The sequence below is a fragment of the Tiliqua scincoides genome, chromosome 7 (assembly GCF_035046505.1).
Source record: "Tiliqua scincoides isolate rTilSci1 chromosome 7, rTilSci1.hap2, whole genome shotgun sequence".
NCBI classification, from domain to species: Eukaryota; Metazoa; Chordata; class Lepidosauria; order Squamata; family Scincidae; genus Tiliqua; species Tiliqua scincoides.
Genome location: NC_089827.1, coordinates 4,521,537 through 4,548,214, shown reverse-complemented (window position 1 = coordinate 4,548,214; position 26,678 = coordinate 4,521,537). Strand labels below are relative to the sequence as shown.

Sequence of the window (26,678 nt, the reverse complement as noted above, 5' to 3'; positions counted from 1 at the left end):
AGTAACTCACTGGAGTAGTCAACTTGACCTCCTCTTTCTGCTTGGCCCTTGCTGTTGAACTGACTTGCCCATCTTTAACCCTAGCCTACCCTTGACTGTGCCTTTGATCTGATGTGTGTGAGTGTTGCTCTGTGGCCTGTCTTGGCCATAGCCAGGGCATGACAGTGACATGTTGTGGGTCTGTCGCAAGATTATTTGTTTCATCTCGTATGTAAAGCCAAAGACAGAAAAAAACCGGGCCAAGAGAAAGAAACCTGGCTGCAGAAACAGACTCGGTAACAACAATAAAGTTTCAGAGACGTTCACCTGAGAATTAACGGTGGTTGTTATGAACAGTCCTGCCAATCATTTTGCTAGCAATGCCTCTCCGAATAGCACGTCCTCCAAGTCAGAGGGCTTAGACAAAGAGGCAAAGGCAGAATGCACAATAATAGTCATCATAGGTTCTCGGAATTCGGCACTCTGCTCAGGAATGTAAGGATTCACAGGTGGCATCAGTGGAACTACTGCAATCAAAGCTCCAACTCGGATAAATATACTGAAAAGGCTTTCTGTGCACCTGGAGAAGCTGTTGTTGCGATGTGCTGAAAAAACACAACGTCTTGGGGAGAAGGGAGTGAGCAGGAGGAACAACCGAATAAACAAATTCAGTTAACAGAGGTCATAAACCTTTGGTAAAAGAAGGAATGAATAAATCATTTCAATATTCTATTGTTACTTCTTGGTCCCTGGGAGCTAGACTGACAAGCATTCACATATTCAGCGACACCAACATTTTGTGTAATCAGCGGCGTAGTGAGAAGGGGTGCAGAGCACTAAGTTTTGCAGGGAGCCTCACCACAGCATGCACGTGGCCCCTCCCCCTCCGAGCCATTCTGGGCGGTGGGAACAAAACAATGGCAAATGCAGGGAGACGAAGGCCTCCATTTTGCGCCCCCTCCCAGAACGGCTCTGAAGGGGAGGGCTTGCACACCACGGTGGGGCTCTCTGCAAAACTTAGTGCTTTGCACCCCCTCTAGCTACACCACTGTGTGCAATCATTTTTAGCAAATTGAATTCCTGCGGCAAGTGGTTTATCAATGACGCCACATTCTACCGCTTATCAGTCAGTTTCCATCTGCCTTTATATTAAAATTCATAGCGTTTGAAGAGGGGTCTATGCAAAAAATAATCCCATTGGCTTTTGAGGATGAACAACTGTCTGATCTTTAAATGAACAACCAACTTTGCAAAGAGGACAGTTTTAATCAATGGCTCAACCCTGTCCCATGTCATCCCAGCTTCACTGTCATCAACCATAATCCTGTGTGGAAACCCAAGACCAAATTCTCTGGCAAAGGTTTTTCCTTGCTTCCAGTATTTACCAAGTAGCTTTCTCCACTAACCTCTGTGTATTGCTGGACTACATTCTCAGGGGTTGGGCCAAGGAAGACGTAGAAATCAAGGATTCCTCCAATGGTGCGAAAGGTCAGTGATGGCTCTGGACTCAACGTGACTTCTGAAAGAAGATAACAGATGTGCTGTCGTCAGCATAAATTACCTCCGAGCCAAGACTTCCCAGTGACTTCTTCCCCCTTCTGCACGTAATTGCTAAGTAGGTCATCCAAGCACTTAAGATAACCCTACCCACACATTCCATCAAGCAGCGTCAAAATATTTATCACCACCAGTATGAATATTTCACTGACACTCCTGCAGATGGATCTTGGCAAACACGTTGCCCAACGCATGTGAAAAATAGAAAGCAAGGGATTCTGAAATTGTCGGATCTGACCAGTAATTCTCGTGCAAAGGAATATATACAACAATAATTTGGGAGACTTCTTGTTTTTTTTGAAGACTCACTAGCTCCAGACACTTTAGCAATGTGTAAATATAAATCAGACTAGAAACTATATGCTTCCTACCATCGCCTTTGCCTGCCCAAGAAATGTAATTCATAGCTTTAGGAAAGGTTCCCTTTCTCAAAAATTCCAGAGCTAGGTTAATACAATAAGGTGACCATGGCAACAAGCAAAGCTTTTCTCCATCAACAGAATACAGGACAAATCAAAATTGCCTTGTTTAAATTGTACCAGCCTTGGAGGAAATTTCTATCTACTTCAAGATGTTTTTTCCCCCTTCAACACATGCATCTATTTTTAACATTTAATCATACTTTTCAAGAAAGAGTTGCATTTTGCCACACTGAACAATAGCAAGAGTCACATCTTTTTGAATAGCCTATTACTGTTTCTGGGAATCTGGTACTTTAGGAACCCAGGCATTTACTATTATTCCGTAAAATTAAAAGACATTTCAGTGAAAAGTGATATTTTTATTTAGAAGACACAAATCTGCCTCATTTTCTGTACTCGCGTCCAATCCTAGAATGTTTTTCTGAGATTATATTCTTTATTCTGGATTAATGAATCTGGAATTAAAACCAACAGTATTTTCCAGCACTATTAACTAATGCAAGTTAGATATACCCTGCACCATTCTGTAAATATTTTTCAGCATGGAATGATGGAGAAATTCTACCTTTATCTTGTTCATGCAATCCTATACAGACATTCCTGGGAGTAAGTCCCACTGAACACAGTTAGATTTACTCCTGGGGAAGTGTGCATAGGATTGGACTGTTAGAATAATTTGTGAAAATATAACATCATATAATATGATCTATGGTTATAATGCCTACAAACATTTTAATACAAACTCCAAGTGAGCTTCACTGTGCATGTGAAGCTCCTCGATGCACAGGCTTTCCCATTCATTCCAACAGCAGGACCTATTACTCACTTCGAGAAATGAATGCTGTCATGGAGATCCTCTCTGCCACTGAAGTAAATGAGAAAGCTATGGGATTCAGCAATTATCCTACACAGTAGTGTAGCTACAGGGGGTGGCGTAGGAAACACTGCAGGTGCCACAGTGCACCAAGTAATTGGCCCTTCCTACGTGTCTTTGGAGCCATTCTGGGCAGCAACAGCAATGTGGTCTCTGCCAGCACCTCCTCCTCCAGGAGAACCCAGAAGTGATGTCATGATATCACGTGATGATGCCACTATGTCACTGCCCCAGGCTCCTGGGTGACTGTATCCCTGGCTGACTGTAGGTGGGCTGTAGCCTGGGGCAGGTGCGTTGCTAGGGGTGCACAGGGGTGCACTGGGTGATACACATGGGGGGGGGTGACACCACAACTTGGCAAAATCTTTAAAAACCTGGTATTTTTGAATAATGTCATCATGTTATATATCAATCAATGCGTAATTTCATGCAGAATGCAATGAAATAAACTGTGCTGAAATATCTCTTTTCTATCAAAAGTTATAGCAAAAAAACCATAGCAGGTTAGGGTGAAAGTACATCACCATGCTCACTGCCTAGGGCATTGCCCCACCCACTGCATAGGAGGCGGTCCATCTTGAGATGACACGCTGGCCTCCAGCACCGGGTGACACAAACCCTAGTGAAGCCACTGGCCTGGGGCTAGGTCCTTCAATGACTGGCAATCGACCCTCGGGTGACCCTGAGCGCAGACATTAATACCTTAATAAATTGCAGTGGTATTAGGAAGATTACTTTAAAATGATACTTAAAAGATGTGCAGTCTTGACAATTGTTGATCATGCATTGTTACCCCTTGATTACCTTGCGCATTGGAATTCAGGAAAAGGACACCATGCGCGTTTGCGTCGTTCTCTATGCACATGTAAAAAGGATGGACTCCATACAGGTTTGCATACATCTGAAATATTAAAAAAAAAAATTTTTACGTGGCTCCCTTTATTACTCTTTTTAAGCTCTGTAATAAGGAAACCGATGTACAGGTTGAGACTCATTATTCACGAGGGTTCCGTTCCTTAGACCTCCACAATTAAAAAAATTCGCGTAGATCTAAACTGGAAATGGAAGTGACTGTTCTTTGTAATTTTACACAAATTTGCAGTCCCGCTACATGCTGTGTCATGCAAGAAATTTCTAGGTCCATTGCTAGCTAGGATGCAGGGCTGGGAGGATTCAACCATGCTTCAGTCTCTCCTTTCCACTCCTGATCCTGAGACTCTGGATAATGTTGCTTCCTTTTTATCTGGGGTAATAGCCAGGCAGAGCCCTGGGACTCTGGGCAGTGACTGATGTTTATGCTTGTGTTGTGTTGTCTTTGTATATTCCTGTTCTGTTCTTTCTCTGTATTTTATGCCAATAAAGGTCTTACTGAACTGAACAAATTTGCAGTCTTGACGATCGTTGATCATGAATTGTTAACCCTTGATTACCTTGTGCATTGGAATTCAGGAAAAGGACACCAGGCGTGTTTGCGTCGTACATTCGTAAGTTACGCGAATAACGTTAGATTCTATTATTTGGATATGCAAATTAACCAAGACATACACAAATAGTGCTGCAGCCTAAACCTATGTTCGGGCAGACTATAGAAATTTACATTTAAATAGAAACTGCCCAGGAGAAAGGAAGAGGATTTTGCAGGGGCAAAATCACCAGCACAAGACAGAAGAGTTGTGAATTGGTGGGCGGAGCTTTGTCTGTTTACCAAACTGCCTCCACCTTAGTGTTCGGGAACTGCCAGCACAACCCTGTGCATGTCTACTCTGAAGTAAATGCCATTTTATTCAATGGTGCTTACTCCCAGGAAAGCATATTGGATTGCAGGCTGCATCTGAACCTGTACCCTACTGTATACAGAATTGTGTTCTGCTATTTAAAAACGCTCCTTATGGTGCTTGAGTACTGTAACTTTTTAAAAACATTGGGGGGGATGGGGGCTTCAACAAGGAATGTGTTGCTGCTTCATTTTTGGTGCTTGTGTAACTTTAAACACTTTTGGGGGAACCTGCTTTGGGACTGCTTGGTGGGAACTTTGTGGATTGGGGGAACTGCACCATACCTTATGCTGTGTGCAACACAGGAGGCGGGTGCAATATTAATGAGCCTTTTCTACGGCTCTTTATGGAGACTGCAGAACGTCTGCGCTCACGCAGGAAGTTTGCGGAGCCTCGGGTGGTAGGGGCTTCAGTGGTGTTTACAGCGCCTGCGCCAGGTGCTCGCACTCAAAGAGCCATAGAAAAGGCTCTTTACGGAGACTGCTTGAAGGTCCTGACAACAAAAGAGATGCCTAACCTAAGGAGGGAGGAGGCTAAATTGTATTTTGGACAGAAAAGACATGGGGAGGGGGGTCAGGGCAACACCCTTGCCACACCCCTGACTTTCAGGATAGTCTGACACATCACTGTTAGGAGAGCCTGATCTGAGACCCCAAGGTTGGAGGTGAAGACCTGCAGCCTGCCTTACTCTGAGTGACTGGTCCCTCTTTCTCCTTGCACTGGTGCCAACCCTTGCTTCTACTATGAAGCACCCAGAACCTTCTAAAACCTTCTAGAACCTTCTAAAAAACCAAACTCTGAAATCAGCACCGCAGGGAGTAAAAATCTCTCCCCCCCCCCCAAGGATGCCTGTTTGTGGCAAAAAAGCAGAGGAGGGAGAAGAGACTGAAACCAACTCCGTGCCAGAGAAGGGGTTGACTAAAGACAGCACTCCACTCCTTGCCCCTTCAGAGCCACCTGCAAGCCCCAACCACTGTCACAGTTAAAACTCCCTTCCCCAGTATGCAGTCTCCTCTTTGTGGAGACTGTGGAATCTTCTGAGCCTGAGTGCGATGATTTGGAGGAGGTTCTATTGTGTTAGCTAAGCCCGCCGACTTGAGGAAACCTCTTCCAGGCTCCAGGGGTTATATCTGCGCATATGCGAGGCATCCAAGTTTTCACTCTCGGAGCTGCCTACAAATGGAGGCGCTTCTGACAATGTTTTAAGGTACAGTGTGCGATGTGAGTGACACTTAATTTTTCCCCCCACCCGAGACGCGTTGAGACAAAAACGTGAATAAATAATTCACGGTTAATTAGGCTGCACCTGTACACACAACAAATAACTTTAGCGCATGGCTCGTTGGATTCTCTTTCCATCTAAAAGGAAAAAAATCATGGAAAAAATAATGCACTATCTCTGATGCACAGCCAGATCTTTCTATTTGTTCAGACTCTGACATTCCCTAACAGATATATTCTTGACAAGACCGAAATGCAGGCCCCCAGTGCAGGAATGTTTAATAAAGATTTTAAATTTAACCACACAGAGTTTTTTCTATTTCAACGGGTTAAATCCTGAGCAACTTGAAACATTTACTTCAATACTATTGACTTCACAGCTTACAAGAAGAAATAAATTTACAACTCAATCCTATCCTCCCCCCCCCCCAACTTGTGTAGCCATGCCAAAATGGCATGTGCTGTATCCAGTGATGGAGGCAAATTGGGGGCTTTGGAAGGGAAAGGGGATTTAAATCCCCTTATTCCTCTATAAGCCTCTTGCGCCACAATGGGTCTCTTCGGACTTGTGCCAGCGGTTTTTCCAGTAAGGAGAGAATGTGGGGGAGGTGACCAGTGATCCAGTACTCCAGCCTTCCTGTCAACACTCTGGCAGTACACTACTTAACGGCTTTACGGCTGCTTCTCAGAAGTCCTACAAGCAGCAACTTGTACTCAAGTACTTTTCTTGTACTCAAGTACTTTACTGAGTCTAAGACAACAAAACGCTAGAAGATGCTTTTCCCACGAAAGTCTTCTTCTTACCTTTTCAAGAAATGAGTTCTAAACAATGTCTAAGTAATTACAGCAACCAATACTCTCTTAACCTCTGCTGCTGGGACAGACCACTATGATGCAGTTTACTTTTTGAACAGCTCCCATGTTGGCAACCTTCAGTCTCGAAAGACTCTGGTATCGCGCTCTGAATGGTGGTTCTGGAACAGCGTCTAGTGTGGCTGAAAAGGCCGATTCGGGAGTGACAATCCCTTCCACACTGGGAGCAAGTGCAGTCTGTCCCTGGTCTGTCTCCCTGGCTATGGGCCTTCCTTCTTTGCCTCTTTGCCTCAGACTGTTGGCCAAGTGTCTCTTCAAACTGGGAAAGGCCATGCTGCACAGCCTGCCTCCAAGCGGGCCGCTCAGAGGCCAGGGTTTCCCACTTGTTGAGGTCCACTCCTAAGGCCTTCAGATCCCTCTTGCAGATGTCCTCGTATCGCAGCTGTGGTCTACCTGTAGGGCGCTTTCCTTGCACGGGTTCTCCATAGAGGAGATCCTTTGGGATCCGGCCATCATCCATTCTCACAACATGACCAAGCCAACGCAGGCGTCTCTGTTTCAGCAGTACATACATGCTAGGGATTCCAGCTCGTTCCAGCACTGTGTTGTTTGGAACTTTGTCCTGCACTAAGGTTATTCAATCCTCTCCCCCAAATGTTGCCAGTGGGAACAGTGGTGTAGCTAGGGGGTGCCAAGCACTAAGTTTTACAGGGTGCCTCACTGCAGCGTGCAAGGGTCCCTTCCCCTTGAAACCAGGCGAACAGCTTCATTTTGCTCCTACCACCTGGAATGGCTCTGAAGGGGAGGGTGTGGGGGCATTTGTACACTGCGGTGAGCTTCCCTGCAAAACTCAGTGCTCTGCACCCTCCCTAGTTACGCCACTGAGTGGGAAAATGCCAATGCAGCAACTGCCATCGTGATGCCCTCTCTCAGCAGCAACAACCAAACCAAAAAGATTAGGAAACTGAAATAGTTTTAATTGAAACATGATTCACAAATGTATAAATAAATATAGTAAGTAACGAAGGCATCCCTGGGAAGAGAAAGAGGAGCATGTAAGTGAAACATTAAATGATGTACCTTTGGAGACTGGTCCCTGGTGTACATCCCATAGGTAATATGGTTCATATTGTGCCTAAACGATGGGTGCTGATGTTCGCCAAACCCGTACACAGAACTGGATGGGATATTTGTGGCAATCTGAAGGTACTGATTGGAAAAAATCAGGTCTGCAAGCGAAGTATCCCACCTACATGAGCAACAGAAAGAGCACAGGTGTGACTCACATTGCATTTGCTTGATATTCATGTCATTAAGTCCAAGACAAACTATGGTGTCTTTGGCAGAAATGTACTCAGATCTGATATCTAAAGATTAACAAGATTAGAAATATGTTCTAATAAGCAAGAGAAGGACAATCTGTGATCTTTTCCACAAATAATTCCTTGATCTGCCCGCCAATTCCTTTGACATCCTGGAGGTCAGCTGCAAATTGTAGAGCACATGGTGACATTTACAGTGTCACCCACAATAAGTGGCTCAGCTGCAGACATTTATTATCCTCACTGTTCTGGTGAACTTTTTTCACAACACATAGCATTTTTTATTTTATTTTTTAGAATTTACAATAGAGCATTTTCAGTGCAATTCTGTACATGTTTACCCTCAAGCAAGTTGAGAACTTGGTTCCATGTGGTTTACTCCCAGGTAAGCGAATATAAAGTTGCAGCCTTAGTGCTGTACAAAGTTAGTCAATCTGGCTCAAGTTCCAGTCTAGCTGAAGACCTGCGAGAACCAACGTGTTTTGATGTTCCTTGTGGCACTGGAAATCCAGTGGGTCCTCTTTATTCATGGATTTAGAACCCATGGATTTGACCCACTGCATGTTCCGAACCTGCATCTGGAAGATCCACAGAGGATCTCCGGACTCGACCAGAAGTGCCTCCACTGGCCCAGCCATGGATCTCAGTATCCAAGGGTTTGGTATCCGTGGGGCATCGAGGAATGGATCCCTTGCAGATACCAAGGACCAACCTGTATGGAATTTCCCCAAACCAAATTTATGTAGGGTTCACAAAAGGCCTTGACCAAGAACAGAACATAGTTCTCTCTCAATCTCATAAACAGCCTTTTGCAACTGTGAAGGTTTCTTTTCTGACCGACCAACCAAACGTTTAGCATTTCTCCAAACAGACGCTAAATGGAAAAAAAAATAGGCATCACAAAGACTTATCAAAGCATAGAAAGGGTTTTTCCCTCTTTGATTTGCTATTTTTGTCTTTGTTCTCTCATGACTCTTTTACATTATTTCAGCTACCTCCCCCTGTATAACTTATAGGCACATTCTAATTAGCCTGCCTCATTATGTTCTTTGTTACTAAAGCTACAAAGAACCTCTGACTTGAACAACATATTTATGTATGGCCCTTTTTCTCCTTGTTAAATGGTAGGTTTGATGCAATGCATTTACACAAAACTGTCTAGAGGAACTACAACACATGTGGCATTTCTCGTAATGGAAATTACTTGCTATTAGGGACTTTGATAAAATGAAGTGGAAGATCAAATTGCCCAATCGATGAATTAAGTGGAATGCTCTCTGTACCTAAAATGATTCAATTACCACGGCTATATATTGCTTTTGTATTCTAGCCTTTCAGAGCTGGTGTTCGTGCCAGTTTGACAGAACAGAACTCACTTAACATAGGCTAAATGCCTGATTTGTGTGGGCAACAAATCTGGATTCTGTGATTTGCCCCATACTAAGTAGTAACAACAACAACAAAATATATGGGGTACAGCCTCCCATCAAGATCTAACAAAGCTCAACTTTCAGCACACTCCTACATATGTCTCCTTAGAAGTAAGTCCTACTGAATTCAGTGGGACTTATTCCAAGTAAGGATGTAAGCAGTGTTTCTCAAACTGTGGGTCGGGACCCAATAGGTGGGACGTGAGCCAATTTCAGGTGGGTCACAAGGCACTTAGCTCAGCTGCCATTGAAATTTCAGAGCGAAAAATACAGGGTACAGAGCTGCTGGGAAGGGCAGGCTCCTGGTGGGAGAGTGGTATGGTGCGTTGCCCTGAATAGGTGGGAAGATGGGATGCAGGAATGGGCTGAGGGCTGTGGGGTTGGAGAAGGATCCAAGTCTGAGTGTTGGGAGAGTTAGAACAGACAAAAGAAAATATTTCTTTACTCAGCATGTGGTTGGTCTGTGGAACTCCTTGCCACAGGATGTGGTGATGGTGTCTGGCCTGGGCGCCTTTAAAAGGGGATTGGACAAGTTTCTGGAGGAAAAATCTATTACGGGTTACAAGCCATAATGTGTATGTGCAACCTCCTGATTTTAGAAATGGGCTATGTCAGAATGCCAGATGCAGGGGAGGGCACCAGGATGAGGTCTCTCGTTATCTGGTGTGCTCCCTGGGGCATTTGGTGGGCCGCTGTGAGATACAGGAAGCTGGACTAGATGGGCCTATGGCCTGATCCAGTGGGGCTGTTCTTATGTTCTTATGTTCCCTGGGGCATTTGGTGGGCCACTGTGAGATACAGGAAGCTGGACTAGATGGGCCTATGGCCTGATCCAGGGGGGCTGTTCTTATGTCTGCCTTCTGCTTTGACTTCCAAGCTGGAATGTTTGAATTCTAAGCTATGCAAAATAATAGCACAAGTGCATTGTGTACTGGGAACTTTGACTGAATGACAAAAGCAGACTGATATTTTAGAGATTAGGGAAATATCAGCTTCCTGTTCATCACTGACATAGCTTTACAAAATTATCCTAGGACCCACTCAGCTTTAGAAGGGGTCACCAATACCTTTTCCAGTGGAGGCTCCTGCATCTAGAATAGTCATATGGCAATATATGTGGGGAAAAGCAATACCTGTTGAATTTCTTTTTGCTAGCCTGCTGAAGTAGAGAACCTCTGTCAGAAAAGGAGTAAGGCCACACCTGGAGTATTGTGTCCAGTTCTGGTCGCCACATCTCAAAAAGGTCATAGTGGAAATGGAAAAGGTGCAAAAGAGAGCGACTACGATGATTACGGGGCTGGGGCACCTTCCTTATGAGGAAAGGCTACGGCGTTTGGGCCTCTTCAGCCTAGAAAAGAGACGCTTGAGGGGGGACATGATTGAGACATACAAAATTATGCAGGGGATGGACAGAGTGGATAGGGAGATGCTCTTTACACTCTCACATAACACCAGAACCAGGTCACATCCGCTAAAATTGAGTGTTGGGCGAGTTAGGACAGACAAAAGAAAATATTTATTTACTCAGCGCGTGGTCGGTCTGTGGAACTCCTTGCCACAGTGTGTGGTGCTGGCGTCTAGCCTAGACGCCTTTAAAAGGGGATTGGACAAGTTTCTGGAGGAAAAATCCATTACAGGTTACAAACCATGATGTGCATGTGCAACCTCCTGATTTAGAAATGGGCTATGTCAGAATGCCAGATGCAAGGGAGGGCACCAGGATGAGGTCTCTTGTTATCTGGTGTGCTCCCTGGGGCATTTGGTGGGCCGCTGTGAGATACAGGAAGCTGGACTAGATTGGCCTATGGCCTGATCCAGTGGGGCTGTTCTTATGTTCTTATGAGTTGACAACATTGCGTTTTGAGCTTTTTTTTGTACTGCTAATCAAGACATAAAAGAATGTAGAAGGTTCCAGGTTCAATTCCTGCCATTCCAGGTATGACTGAGAAGACCCCCCCCCCCAAACCCTAAAAAGCCACTACCAGGCAGTGTAGACAATACAGACTTATTTGAATCAATAGTCTGAACTCAGCTACCATACTCCAGTATTTTTCACTGAAAACAACAACCTCCTACCAGAATGTGAAGGAGCTTTTGGGTTATGTACAGAACAATCCTTCAAGCACAGTTGAACAATACAACGTGGCCTTGATCAACCACATGTTTTTAACCACATGTCTAGCAGTGCGCAAAGCACTTCACAATCTTTTATCATGTTCAACCTCACAAAAAAGGTCATATGAAATTGTTCAGTAGAAGGACTATTGATGCAACGAGAAATGGAGCTAAGGAGATTGTGAGCTGCTTCAGATCTTACAGCAAAGAGGGGATTTGAATGGAAACTTCCTCTAGCCATCGGGCTACTTGGTATTTATGGGAGAAGGGAGCATGCATCACAACTGAGACAGAATTAAGGTGGAAGGTCTTGAATTATAATTAAGCTCAGACCCCATTCCTTTTAAGACCGTCATAATCCCCCCTCCGTTTATCAGTGATATCTGAAGGGCCCACCACCAAACACTGGCATTTATTTCTCAAGGAAAGTGGTTAATGTTGCCATGGTAATTCATATATCCTTACACCATACAATGTGCATCCACTTTTCAACAGAGTCTCTGGAGGGGTAAACGAAAATAGCAGGTTTATTATTTTGCCACACAAAAAACTGGGTGGGAAGTTTCTTGTTCCCTGTTGCGCCAAGCTTTCATGGTTTATGGTTTTAGAAGGTGGCTACCTCAGAATGCCAAGTGCAAGGACGTGGCACCAAGATGCAGGTCTCTTGTTGACGTGAGGCATCTGGTGGGTCACTGTGAATAAGAATATAAGAACAGCCCCACTGGATCAGGCCATAGGCCCATCTAGTCCAGCTTCCTGTATCTCACAGCGGCCCACCAAATGCCCCAGGGAGCACACCAGATAACAAGAGACCTGCAAGGCTTCCTGGGAATTGTAGTTAAGAACTTAAGAACAGCCCCACTGGATCAGGCCATAGGCCCATCTAGTCCAGCTTCCTGTATCTCACAGCAGCCCAACAAATGCCCCAGGGAGCACACCAGATAACAAGAGACCTGTATCCTGGTGCCCTCCCTTGCATCTGGCATTTTGACATAGCCCATTTTTAAAATCAGGAGGTTGCGCATACACATCATGGCTTGTACCCCGTAATGGATTTTTCCTCCAGAAACTTGTCCAATCCCTTTTTAAAGGCGTCCAGGCGAGATGCCGTCACCACATCCTGTGGCAAGGAGTTCCACAGACTTTGGTAGTCTTTCCTCGGAAGTTGGACTAAATGGGCCTTTGGCCTGATCCAGCAGGACTCTTCTTACGTTCTTTTGAATGTGATCAACAGGGAATAATCTAAGAGAGGATCAACCCTGGGGATCTCCCTATAAGCAAACACCATATTTGGTGTCTTTCTCCCCACATTTATTCATCGTTCCCTGCTCTACTCTAAAGTTCAGTTTGTTTTTACCTCCTCTGTTGGTGTTTCAAATGACTAGAGGAAGTAGGTACCAAAATCAGGCATCAGCAGAGCATGAAGTGAGTATTTTGACGTACATCGAGCAGATCACTCACTTGGAGAATTCTCTCTTTTGCTGTTATGCCTGTAAATGTCCCTTCTGAAAACAGGTGCTTCTTTCCAAACAGTGTACAGCGGTGCAAAGGAAGACGCGCTGCTATTTTTAACTTCTCATCAGGAAAACCAACTGACTCAGGTGCAGGGGGTGGGAGTGGCTGTGGCCCGTAAAAGCACAAGGAAGCCATGCAGAAAGACGTTCCCCGTGCGCAATGCAAAAGCGTAACCATAATGGAACAGTGAGCTAGCCTGGCAAAACAAATAAATAAATGAGAGGGGGAGAAAAAAAAGGGTTGGTTTATTTTTAGGAGGCAGAATATAACTAATTTAGTTGGAACGTTTCATGGATGGCTGAAAGGCGGAGGAGCGAGACTTGCTGAAACATGGTCACGTCTCCCCTGAGCGCTCAAAGTTCACAGGGTTCAAAAGTTTTGTTCCATGTCATTTTCCTTAGAGGACGTCCACCTGTTTTTCCCCTCCAGTGTGCCAGGCACGACACCTTCCCACTCCGTTATCTCAACAGCTGTGAAGCTGCGTCAACGTTTACAGCTGTAAGATGTGTTGACTCAAGCCATGTCCTCTGATTCTCACAACACCAAAGAGACTCTCAGGGCAAGGATCGAGGCATCACTGCAATCTGTCTTCTGTTTCGGCAGATTTTTTTTTCCACTCTTCCCTCCAAGTTCCTCCATCATTAGATTTTTTTTTTTTTTAAATCAAATTAATGTTCACGTAGGCCCCACATTCCCACCAGGGACATGCAGTAGGTAGAGAGGAAGTTGAGGCACAGCCTCCCCACCAGAGTCCTTCGAAAAGCGCTGCTGCCACGCGAGGTGTGCAAGCACGCAGAAACCGTGCCCACAGCACAGAAACTGCGCTTGCACAGCTCACTCGCGGCGGTGCTTTTCAAAGGACTCCGGTGAGGAGACCCTTCCTCACCTGTCTCCCCACCCACCACACATCCCTGATTCCCACCCATATATGGAAGATGTTATTGGGAAGATGTCAGGAGTATTTGCAAAGTTTAAACCAATAAGGAAGTCTCTCTGCGAACATGGCATGGTCTTCTCCTAGGAATGCCACGCTCCGGAATGATTACATATAATTTAAAGCGACTGTTGATTGCGATTAGCAGCCCAGCACGAACCTCACTGCAGCCTTTGTCACTAGACTATAGGCAGAAACTGATGCATTTCTGCCACGGTTGCTTTTAAACAGCTCGCAATTCTCCTTACAACATGGGTTTTTCAAGGCAGAGCTGTTCTGGCACGGTGGTGTAGCGTCAGCAATTAGATTAAACACTGATATGATTCGTCTCTCCAGTAGGGGCTCATAACAACAGTCGAAAGAGCACTACTCTGTTTTCAGAGAGTTCATTCCTACAGCCACCCAATAGCTGACTTCCATTATAAGCTAGGTGGACCGTTGATTGGACCCAACACAGCAATCTTTGAAATCTTCCCTGCCTATTGCAAGTAAATGTATATTTTATGTTGTATTTATTACTTGCCTTTCACCCATCGGTCTCAAGGTGGCTCACAAAAGCAATGTCAATACAATGGAACAATAAAACCATAATTAAAAATAGCGAGGCGGTGTTCCATACACAATCCAGATTCTTATACTCAGGACCAGTCAGCAAGGAATCATTAAAGACAACCTGCATTTGTGACTGAGCAGAGCCCTCTGGACTATTCATGTGACGCTGTCAGAGGTGCCACTAGGGTTTGTGTCACTCGTGCAAGAGCTCATCGCATCACCCCCCATGTTGGACCTCCTCCCATACTAGACAATAAAGAATGAATTCCAATATCATATGCGCAAACTATATGCAGTGGCAACACTAGGGTTGCTGTCACCCACCCATTAACTTTATTTATCTGTTTCTTTTAATATATAAGTACAGGTCAATCAACAAATCAGTCACCAAGAAAAAAAAAACCGGTGGTCAACTTGATGACATTCATACAACTGAATAAGGGCCCAATCCTATCTTACTTTCCACTGCCGGTGCAGCTGCAATGCAGCCCCAAAGTAAGGGAATAAACATTCCCTTACCTCGAGGAGGCATCCATGACCTTGAGTGCACACTCCATGGTATGGCAGCATCAGCACTGGAAAGTTGGATAGGATTGGGCCCGAACGGTTCCAGTATTAGCTCTGATACACTGAAATTAGAGCTGACTCATGCTAACACCTGATTGGTTCCCTGTTGTGTCATAACAACACCTCATTGGCTCTCTGAACAATCAGTCTCATTGGTCAGTTTTAAGTTTTAAAAATCCACTTTTTGTTCCACGAGGCAGTTGTGTTTTCTTTTTCTGGTTATTTGGCCATAATTTTCAATAGAATGCAGATATTTCAATGTGATTTGTTCACTGCAGCCTGCATTAAATAACTGTTTGAGTGATATATAGCATGATGGCATTATTTGAAAATGCCATGGTTTTCAAAATTTTGTCCCCTAGTGATGTCAATGCCCTCCCGTGTGTCACCCAGTGAGATTCGCACCCCTCGCACCCTCCTGGTGATGCCACCAGACCCTGTCCAATTGCACAGAGCGCATTCCTAACATGACTGGACGTAGAAGATGGGCTTAAGTTTATTTATTTTTTAACTCCCCAGAATTATGCATCACACCAATAAACACCAAAATCAAATGAAAACAAATCGAATCAACTCATCTTTTGCACAATCGAACATGCCCAATAAGAAGAATAGCTGTATCGGGAGCTGCACAAATCGCCCTTTGCAATTGTAGGGCTTCGAAGTGAAGCTGCAGCTTAAAACAATGGCATTTTTAATCAGTTTAATAGCTTTTCTCCGAACAGAAAACCCTCTCATTGCAGCGGCTGCCCGTGTTTGCCACTAGAATCTATATATAACAAATGAACTTTGGAACAGCAGCCGAAAGGAAATGAGCAAAGATTGTGGTGGTTTGTCGGTTGGCTTCCCAGCTGCAAATGTTTAACAAACTATCACACTAACAGTCAATATGGTGAAGAAATAGCCTGGCCTGGCAAAGATTTTCTGCCTTGCTTTACAAATGGCACATGGACTCAGTTGTTAATGGGGAAAATACAGTCGGGAGCACGATCGCACAGGATCAAAGCAATGTTCCATCTAATTCAGTATCCTGTTACTATTTTGAAATAGCGGCACAAAGGCTTCAGGTTGATGCGACACTAGCACAGGGGATGGTTTCGCAACAGTTTGCTTCGCGAGATGTGCCTTGACAAGTGCAATGACACAGGATTGCATTATTTCCGAACCAGAGAGTTCATGTCTGGCATGAATCAGGAGTTCTAAGCTACGGACAAAAGCACCACTAGTGCCGATACAGCCCTACCAAGATGCCCCTACATTTATCCAGCGGCGTCACTGGGGAGTGAGTCAACTGATGTGGGAGGCCAGTGCATCACTCCTAAGAGGGGCTTCCTCCCATGCTGTGGGCCGGGCAATGTTGCGCCCCTGCTGGCTTTTTGGCTCTAACTTTAGAGAGAATAGATATATTTCAATGCAGTTTGTTTCACTGCATTTCACATGAAATTATGCATCAAATGGTATATAACATGATGGTATTATTTGAAAATACATTTTGACAATTTTGGCTAGTAGTGGTATCCGTCGTCGTTCCCCTCCCCCGCGTCTCAGCAACACCACTGATTAATTACAGGAACCCATCTCTGAGAGTTGCACAGCCAGTATTAATCTCCTATGAATCAACAGGAGACTAATGTGGGCTGTGAAGATCAGATGCATTGAAACAGTGTACCCAGTCTCTGGTTGCAATACAGGTCTGGCGCAGTCAGGCTTCGGAGTAATTTATTCAAGTGCAGAGTATCTCACTGACATCCTCGTTTACTGTCTAACCACCATGTTTACAAAGAGTCATTCTCTGACGTCCGCCAAATTTAACTCTTTGGCCCTGCCGGCTTAACTGATTTGACAGAGCTCTGCCCTATTAACCTCTAAGCACCAAAATGCTCCTACATTTTGGTGACTCCAAACATTTTCTGGGTTGGAGCCCACAATACTGACTGTGATGTAGACAAAAATCAAACACATGTTTCCCTTAAGGCTACCTTGTCCTTTTCCAATAGGCTGGTGTTTTTGTGTGTATGTATGTGTGTTTTCCCCTGCAAATCTGACTCTTAATAGCTTCCTATCAGAAGATTTCACTTCGATATAGAACACAGCTGAAAACACTTATCACAGGCATTTAACCAAGAACATAATGGTTCCATAAAAGGCTTTTCCACTTGATCTTTCTACAAATTAAAATGTGCAAAGCCTTTTAGCCTTGTGATGAGTCTCAAAAGTGTCAGTATGTCCAATGTTGCTTCTGGCATGGATTGTTTCCACAGTGGGGGCTGAAACAGAGTGGGAGGGGGCAAGGATGCGTGGAACAGAGGTGTTGTCATAAGAGGCCACAACTTCATTGCTCACAGTAGCTTCCAAAGGTAAACACAGTTGGCAGGTGCAATTGTAGGGACCCCAGCATGTCCGTTGAGAGCGAATTTGGAGGTGGCAAATATCTCAGGCCCTGGCATATGGCTGGCCCTGGCATAAACCAACCAACCAACCTCCAAAGTCACTTGAGGAAGGGGCAGCAAGCCAGCTCTCAGGAGTGGGCTGGTCCCTACACCCACCCTGCACCCCTCAAGCCCCTTCACAGGAAAGGAAACAGGAAAGCTATCCTCCTACTCTGTTGCTCTGATACTCTGATACATGTGACCTTGTTGTGATGAGCACATAGGAAAATGGAACAAAAGAACCACAAAACACACACACACACACACACACACACACACACACACACACAGATCCTCCACAATCACAGGCCAATTTAGGTAATACAAAATTAGGTAATACAAAATTCCTTTCCAGTCCTTTTAACAGAAGCTGACACTACCCACGCCAAAATGTTACAATCATAGAATGGGGCTTTCTTTGGGGCCCCATCCCTTCTCCGGTAGATCAATTATGAATATATAAAACTTTGTAAGCTTACACAAAACAGGAGCACCATCTTCACACAACATATGCAAACATCTTCTGAGATCCTGGGAAATTTCCTTTGACTCCTAGACCTCCTTTTTTGACCCTGGGCTCAGATACACTGTACCACCTATGCCCCCTTTCTCACTGGCCCTGGTGAGATAGCAAAATGTAAGATCCCAAGAAATTTTTCTGGTCCCCACCTTTAGCTCCTGGGCCCCCTTTCCAACCCTGGGCCTGGGTACAGTTTACCCCAGCACCCTCATGGGCCCTGGCAGAGCGAAGCTGAGTAGGCAAAGAGAACACTGCCTGGCATCCAGGCTTAGCACTAATTTATAGCCTAGGAGAGAACCAGAAAGAGAACACTTTCATTCTATTCCATTTTCTGGGCCCTGCATCCCAGCTGTGTCGATTAGCCACATGGCTGGGCAGCAGATCTCCCAGTTGCCCCGTCAAGAGAGGCTTGCCCCCTTTCATGCCCCCAGCCCACATGGGCACTAAGCAGCCCCGCACCCTGGGCAAGCTGGGGGCCACACCTAAAGCATGAACCAGGCAGGATAATGATCTAACCTTGGCTATTACCAATTTCATTCCTGCCATGCTGAACCAGCAACTGTTACCCTGCACATGCCTAATCTTATCTGATCTTGGAAGCTAAGCAGGGTCAGGTCTGGTTAGTACTTCGATGGGAGACCGCCTGGGAATACCGGGTGCTGTAGGCTTATACTCGTACCATAGTCTTTCGAGACTGAAGGTTGCCAACCAACCATGCTGAATCATCCCAAAAAGTGTCCAGATTCTGCAAGGACTCATGGACAGACAGCATTTGTGGCAATGGAGCTCCCTGTGTTATGCTGGGAGAGTCACGGGACTGGAATGAATATTGGGCATTCTTTTTTTCTTTTTTGCAAGGTTATCCAAAAATAAAAGGCTGTGTGGCAGAGATAAAAGGCTCTCTCTGCGCAAAGAGGGCTGGGGAAATCAGAGATGGCTGAACAATGGGCAGTGCTTCTGTAGGGGCCCACAAATTATACAGCAGGTACAGAAGGATTTGTGTTCCTCTCTCCACACAATTTATCATCTATTCAAACATTCAGATGCAGCTGGGGGGAAAAAAACTGTCAGGGAGCCTCATTTGCTGCTTATTGATTGCTTTTAGCAATATTTTATATTCAAAGATGCACAATCGGTTCAGCTCTTTATTAGGAAACGAAGGCCCTGCACGCCGGCAGCTGGCTGCAAATTTCGTCTCCCACTTTATAGATGTGGGTTTTCTTGAATATTCATTCGTGTCCTTTGCTTTCATAAGCTTAAGCTTGCTATTGAGTGCCTAAGCACTACCCATCCCTTCCTGAAATACGTTTCTCCGAAATTCCCCTTTAAGAGTAGTCTTGGGTGGGGAAGCTCTGCTCTGCAGCCCCTAGCTGGGGGAAAAAAAAATCAGTAGCATAGCTAAGCCAGGGCAAGAGGGTACATTGCCCCCCCCCCGCACAGTGGAGTGACCATTTCCCATCTCCACTGGGCAGCACTCAATAGAAGTGCAAATGCCACAAAATCAGCTGTCCCACCTTCTCTGGTCTACTGGGCAGCCGCCGTGGGTCAAAGCCACACATGCACAGAGGAGGGGGTAACTGCACAGGCACCGGCAGTGATGTGATGACACAGGGGCCCAGATGCCTTTAAAAGGGGACTGGACAGATTCCTGGAGGAAAAGTCCATCACAGGTTACAAGTCATGGTGCAACCTCCTGGTTTTAGAAGTGGGTTACCTCAGAATACCAGGTGAGGGGGGAAATGATTGAGACATACAAAATTATGCAGGGGGTGGACAGAGTGGATAGAGAGATGCTCTATACACTCTCACATAATACCAGAACCAGGGGACATCCACTAAAATTGAGTGTTGGGCGGGTTAGGACAGACAAAAGAAAATATTTCTTTACTCAGCGTGTGGTCGGTCTGTGGAACTCCTTGCCACAGGATGTGGTGATGGCGTCTAGCCTAGACGCCTTTAAAAGGGGATTGGACAAGTTTCTGGAGGAAAAATCCATTATGGGGTACAAGCCATGATGTGTATGCGCAACCTCCTGATTTTAGAAATAGGCTATGTCAGAATGCCAGATGCAAGGGAGGGCACCAGGATGCAGGTCTCTTGCCATCTGGTGTGCTCCCTGGGGCATTTGTTGGGCCGCTGTGAGATCCAGGAAACTGGACTAGATGGGCCTATGGCCTGATCCAGTGGGGCTGTTCTTATGTTCTTATGTTCTTAACCATATACAGGTGTCTTGTGTGCTCCCCCAGGTATGGGGGGGGCCACTGTGAGATACAGGAAGCTGGACTAGATGGGGCCTTTGGTCAGATCCAGCAAGCTGTTCTTGCCTCACATGTGCCTTATGCCGAAGGGCCACCTGTTTGGGAGCTGTGATCCTTTGATCCATGTCAACTGGCTTTATACTCCACCTGGCAATGTGTTCTTCCCTTTCCTGAATGCATACCATGAAAATCCCAGAAGTCTTTTAATATGATAATGTTTCATTCCTGGCAGCCTCTTTTGATATAAGCCACTAACCAAGCATTACATTAAAAATAAATTCTCATTGGAAAAACGGAGCAGATTTTTAAAAAAAGCAAAAACATTCAAATGCCGCTTGCACATATTGGATCTTCCCAGGCAATGTAATTCAGTTCACTGCCTCGATTGGCTACTGATGTGCATGTGAGGCAAGGCTGCCCCCTAGCTTCCTTCTGTAGCACTGTCCTCCATTACGAAAGCTGGCCAGAGCATCAAATCCACATGTTCAAAAACCACACTATTTAGCAGCTGCAACATGGACTCTTTTTTGACACACAGGATGGCTGGTGTTTGTTTCCCTGACACATATGCAAATGTCATTATTATTATTATTATTATTATTATTATTATTATTATTATTATTATTATTATTATTATTATTATTATTATTATTAACAGTATTTATATACCACTTTTCAACTAAAAGTTCACAAAGCAGTTTACAGAGAAAAATCAAATAACTAAATGGCTCCCTGTCCCAAAAGGGCTCACAATCTAAAAAGATGCAAAAAGAACACCAGCAGACAGCCACTAGAAAAGACACTGCTGGGGTGAGGTGGGCCAGTTACTCTCCCCCTGCTAAAAGAGGAGCACCCACTTGAAAAGGTGCCTCTTACCCAATTAGCAGGGGTTATGTGTGAAGCAACTCCTAGAAAGCAACATATTCCCCTCCCCCCCAAAAAACAGACTTTTCTAAAGTTGTTTTCTAAAGCAGACTTTTCTAAAGCTACTACTGGCTGTATTTCCAGTTCACCTGGATGCTCCTTCAAAATCCTTGCCTGTCAGGCAGACCCGACTCCCGTTAATTTCAGCTAGAACACTGTTGGTGGACACTGTCCAGTGACTTGGCTAATCAGGCATCTTAAGATGATACCTAACTCTGAAACATTGGAAGTGGTTTCAAGGCTTTCTGAGGCATGGAGAGTCTCGGAATCCCTCCGGACATGACCGGAAGGCCCTTCCAGTCGCACACATACACACTCTATGTGTGTGGTTTTTTTAATCTTCCAGTCACGTCTGGAGGTCCTATCAGATCCTACCCATGGATTCCCAGGAATTCACGGCAGAGGTCAGGTTGGAACTGGTGGGGCTACTCTTCTTAGGCCGCAATCCTAACCCCTTATGTCAGTGCTTTACAGCACTGGCATAGCAGTGCCAATGGGACATGTGCTGCATCATAGCTTCAAAAGGGATTTGATTAGCAATTCTCACTTTTCGGCGCCTTAACCCACCTTGTCCTCCCTGGTGGGTGACTTCTTGCTACACCTTCTTGCAAGGCACCAGAGGCCTCTCCCAGGTCATGCTGGGCTGATGACCCACTCTATCAGCCTCTGTGGGTCTCAGAATGGCTTGCAGGAGCAACCAGAAGTGACTTCTGGTCAAACTGGGAGTGACTTCTGAAAACCAGATGTCACATCTGGACACTTCTGCAGGCCAATGGATGTGATAGAGTGGGTTGCTAGCCCAGCACAACCCAGGAGAGGACTCAGAGGCCTCCCAATTTTCTAGAATGGCTCTGATTTGGAGCCATCTGGAGGCAAGGTCAGGCAGGAGGGTCCAGGTTGCAACCCACCCAACTAGTGGGTCATGGCCCACACTTTGGGAAACTGAATTTGATATATTCATGATGTATCATAATTAGATGGATCAACCAATTAAGGTCTATTAATTCCTGAATAGTTATTGAGGTTGGTTGCGTGACAATAGTTGAGGGAGAAATGACAGGGGAAGGTTGTTTCCCTTCATGCCCCACTTACAATGGGTTGGCCACTGTGGAAACCAGGATTCTACACTAGATGGACCTACGGTCTAATCCAGCTAGAATCTCAGGGCCATCCTGGATTACCTCCAGTGCTTCTGTCTACAACAATCTATACATTTTATGAGGAATGAATTGCCAAACAGTAATTTTTCAGTGGACATAATTTCAACTGATGCCCATTATTTTAGGTGAAGAGCAAGTTGATTTTGGCTAACCAGCCATGACAGAATACTCTCTAGCTACAATATATTGCAAGATAAAACTCTGCACCATCAGCTATCAAGCTTCAAAAAAGAGAACTGGTAATTACAGTCTAGCAATCTAAAACATTGTATGGCTTATAAAAATTAAAGCCCATTGTCTAAACAGGCAAACTCCTTTATAAACTCTAATTTCAAAAGACCATCCCTTACACCAGATACAATTGACAATATAATGCGGTTAAATTAAAATGAAAGTATTGATTTTAGAAAGGATTCTATTTTTCTCACACTGAGAATGAATCCCGTAGGGTACTACTTATATCCTATAACTGCTGGGCTAGTCAGGCTGAAAGAAAGACTTGTGGGTCTTTACCCTTTTGTTATTTACTTATTTACACATATAGGCAGCAACCCAGCAAAAATGAGTTGTATCACTTAAATTAACGGTACTAGAGCTAGATGTACTTAAGGTGAACATCTGATGCACTTTTACTTGGGCGAAATTCTCACCAAACAATGATGAAATTATATCGGACTAAACACGTTTAGGAATATTGGGCCACTTTATTCAATTGCTTTAAAAACAACAAAATTGTAACTAATCTTTGCTAGATTGAGTGTGTTGGGATCTCTGCAGTCAGTCTCCAGCAGATAGCTACAGAGGCCACCCCGCCCACTCTACACTACTGCCTAGGAGAGTTCCTGAACCCAGTCCTCTCCCTACTCTGTGTCCATCAGATCCCTCCACCATTAAGAAGGATATCTGAGATGCCCATGATAGTATGTGTCACTCTAGAGGAGCCTGATCATTAAACATGAAGTGGTTAACATAGGCTGCACATTTTGCAGTACACAGACAGCATGTGTCCATGAAAGCGATGGTTTGTGTTTGAAGGAGCCCTTTAGCACGTGGTGGCAAAGCTTACCAACTGGCCATCCATCAAGTAAAGGATTTTGGAAAGCAGATATTGACCAGGGATGTGGGGTGGGTGAGGAGTGCTGCCTCCATTAAACATGTCCTCCACAGAGCACATGGGTTGTGAGTGCTTGAGTGTCTCACATGGCGATGGTGCTTTTCAAAGGTCCCCACCCACCGCACGACCCTAATATTGACACTGTGGTCTCTTCTTCTTCATTGTACCTACAGTTGGTGTTTTTCAATCACAGAACGCCACTTCAGCAAAGTCAGGGAATAATGTACTCCGTGCTATTTGTGTGATAAATAGAAGTTACACTCAGGACAGAAAGGATCATTTTTCTTTTCTCTTTGTGCTGAACCAAGCAATAATAAATGAAAGAGTGTTCATCTCAGTCTCATCACTTCTTTTTACAATTCCCCCCCCCCCTTGTCCCCCAAGACTCAATATAGGTTGTACTCACAACACTGTTCCTGTGGTTTTTCTTAGGATTTTAAACCGGAGAGATGAATCATTGACAAGCTCAATGTCATAGCTGATGTCAGGAGCGGCGAGCGGAGGGGATTCAATCTTCAGAGGAACTTCAAATCGTTTGTTGTTTGGATCATAGATCTAATTCCAAATCAGAGGAGGCAAACACCATTTTTTTTTAAAGGCATTGGAAGATTGCTAAGCATTAATCACAGAGCTGACAGGGTTTGGCTTTTCCTTTTACTTTTAACTCACCTTAAATCGGAGTCTGTCTTTGGTCTGAAATTCCACATCCAATGCAATTTGAGAAATGTCATTCCCATAGCGTGATGTGGCTCCATGCCTTGAAAGAACAACCCTGGAAAAATCACACACACACATTCATTTATTTTTGCACCGCCTTGTCTGTCCCCATTAAACAATTGGTGAAGAACAATGGAAAAAAATTCAGCTCTCTGAATGTCATTATAAAGATACCCTAATGGCAGAGGCTGCAATCTTATCACATTGACCAGGGTACAAGCCCTGTTGAACATAGTGGGACTTACTTCTGAGTAAACATGTATAGGATTGCACTGTAAGTCAGGGATCTAAATTTTTCCTATGGAAAAGAACATGATAATTCAAGATTTGTCTGTTGCTTGGGCAACATACTTCACAACTCACAATCATCACATGGAGAACCAAGGCAGGAAATCGATGACTGGGTTGGAATTTGAATCCAGGCTTTCCAAGTCCACAGTCAAATTTCTGTGCGCAAGGCCTTGAAATCTTGCCACATGGCAACATCTTTTAGTGGAAAGCCACATAGGAAGTGCGCACTGAATGGGAGCCTTAGCCTTTGTATAGCGCTTTCTGCCTCTGCAAATGCTTCACATGTATTATCATGATGGAACCCTTGCAGCAACCCTTCAAGGCAGTGGCATAGCTAGAGGGGGTGCAAAGCACTAACTTTTGCAGGCGCTTGAATGCACTGTGCAACCTGCCCCCTCCTCCTCCCCTTCTCAGCCATTCCAGTCAGGGGGAGCAAAACGGAAGCATTCTCCTCTTTGCCTCTCTGCATTTGCCTCAATTTTGCTTCCCCCCCACCAACCTGGAATGACTCCGAAGGGGTAGACAAGGGACCACTTGCATGCCGCAGTGAAGCTCCCTGCAAAGCACCCCCTCTAGCTATGCCACTGCATGTTGCAGTGAATCTGTAAAATAATTCCTCCTTCCAAAATAAGTATAATGTACCTTTGGAGAGGAAAGTCACAAGTGCCGTTGTTAAATAATAGAGTGTTAATAGATTGCTCAGTGTATGAAACATTAGCACACAAAGCAGGGGGTGAGGAGAGTAATGACTTATTTCCTTTACCTCCAACCCTTGGTTGTCTTTTCTGGTTTTCTGCTCAGAGAGTAACCATCCTGGCCTTCAGAGATGGATGTTGCAGCAAAAGCCGGAGCGAAAACTAAGGTAGGAGAAAAAATAAAGTTTCTGAAGCAAGTTCAATGCGACCCTGTGTGTGTGTGTGTGTGTGTGTGTGTGTGTGTGTGTGTGTGTGTGTGTGAGAGAGAGAGAGAGAGACTGGGCCTCTCACCTAAGTAGCACCCTGGCGTGTCTTCCCTTTCCTTTGAAGTCATTCTCAGCAGCAGTAGGCATACTAAGGAAACTTGGCACCCAGGGCCCATAAATTTTTGGTACTCCTCCCATGCAGGGTGACCAGATGTCATAACCACAAAAGAGGACCAGGCCCCCCAAAATGTAAGACATCCAAGAAAAATGTAGGACATGACAAAATAAAAGATAAAAACACTTGTATATTGATTTCAGGTGGTTAACTTAAACACCATTTTACTTATCATTAAATTTAAAACTTCATTACATATAATTTATTACATATAATGGATCACATACATGATCACATACATATATTGATCACAAGAAGACTATGCGCCGCCTGCAGGGGCTGGCTCACAGGGAAAAGGAGGACATTTAAGTTCTCTTCCAGGACGCAAGGCTAAAAAGGAGGACATGTCCTGGAAAAGGAGGACAAGTGGTCACCCTGCTCCCATGACAAAATTATTTTCAGTCTTGACATGAAATGAATAATAATAATAATGACCAGAAAAGAAACACAGACAGGGACCATTTTCTGTTATTGAACTTTGTGTGAGTCTGTGTGAGTGTGTAACTTTGTATATTTATATTTGTATATTTATATTTAACTTTGTAATTTCATATATATAATTAAGCATGCTTCTCTTGTGGGTGGCTGCAGCCAGTGTTAGCCAATCACATCTGCAACCAGGGTCACCCCCACGGCCATCTTGGAGTGACCTCTTACAACCCAATCCTATGCATATCTATGCAGAAGTAAGTCCCATTAGCATCAATGGAGCTTACTCCCAGGAAAGTGTGGATAGGATTAGGCAGGGCACCCCCTGCAGATTGGCACCCAGAGCCGGGGGGCACCCAGCCACCCTCTTTGTATAACACCGCCCCAGCAGCAAGTCAATTTGTCTAGCGTCATTTCTACTCCAAGCTTACAACAAGATTGAAAAAAGCTGTTACAAAATCCATTGCAGGAGTATGACAGCCCAGTTCCTTCCTAGGGTGGTGATTAGCAGCTATTGTTACCCAATATTATGTACAGTCTAATGGAATCTCATGGCAGGAAGCGCTTCTTTTTCTTTTTCACTGTGCTTCTGGAAATATTAATTGCGGGCTCCCCAATGAAAATTAAACGTAATTATCCATATTTAATTTAACAGCATATCAGTGATTGAATCTGTCTTGGAAG

At 44.7% G+C, this 26,678-nt stretch overlaps 1 protein-coding gene across 1 annotated transcript in view; it reads right to left on the bottom strand.

Annotated features, from left to right (window-relative positions):
- Positions 1-26,678, bottom strand: part of LOC136657039 (sucrase-isomaltase, intestinal-like) — a 70,375-nt gene that overhangs the window by 39,936 nt on the left and 3,761 nt on the right. Inside the window, exons 2-7 of the mRNA XM_066633632.1 lie at positions 25,253-25,346; positions 24,151-24,253; positions 23,888-24,036; positions 7,722-7,890; positions 3,637-3,733; positions 1,386-1,498 (exon numbers count right to left, since the gene is read on the bottom strand). Coding sequence (XP_066489729.1) covers positions 1,386-1,498; positions 3,637-3,733; positions 7,722-7,890; positions 23,888-24,036; positions 24,151-24,253; positions 25,253-25,346 — 725 coding nt within the window. The remainder of the gene's footprint in view (positions 1-1,385; positions 1,499-3,636; positions 3,734-7,721; positions 7,891-23,887; positions 24,037-24,150; positions 24,254-25,252; positions 25,347-26,678) is intronic.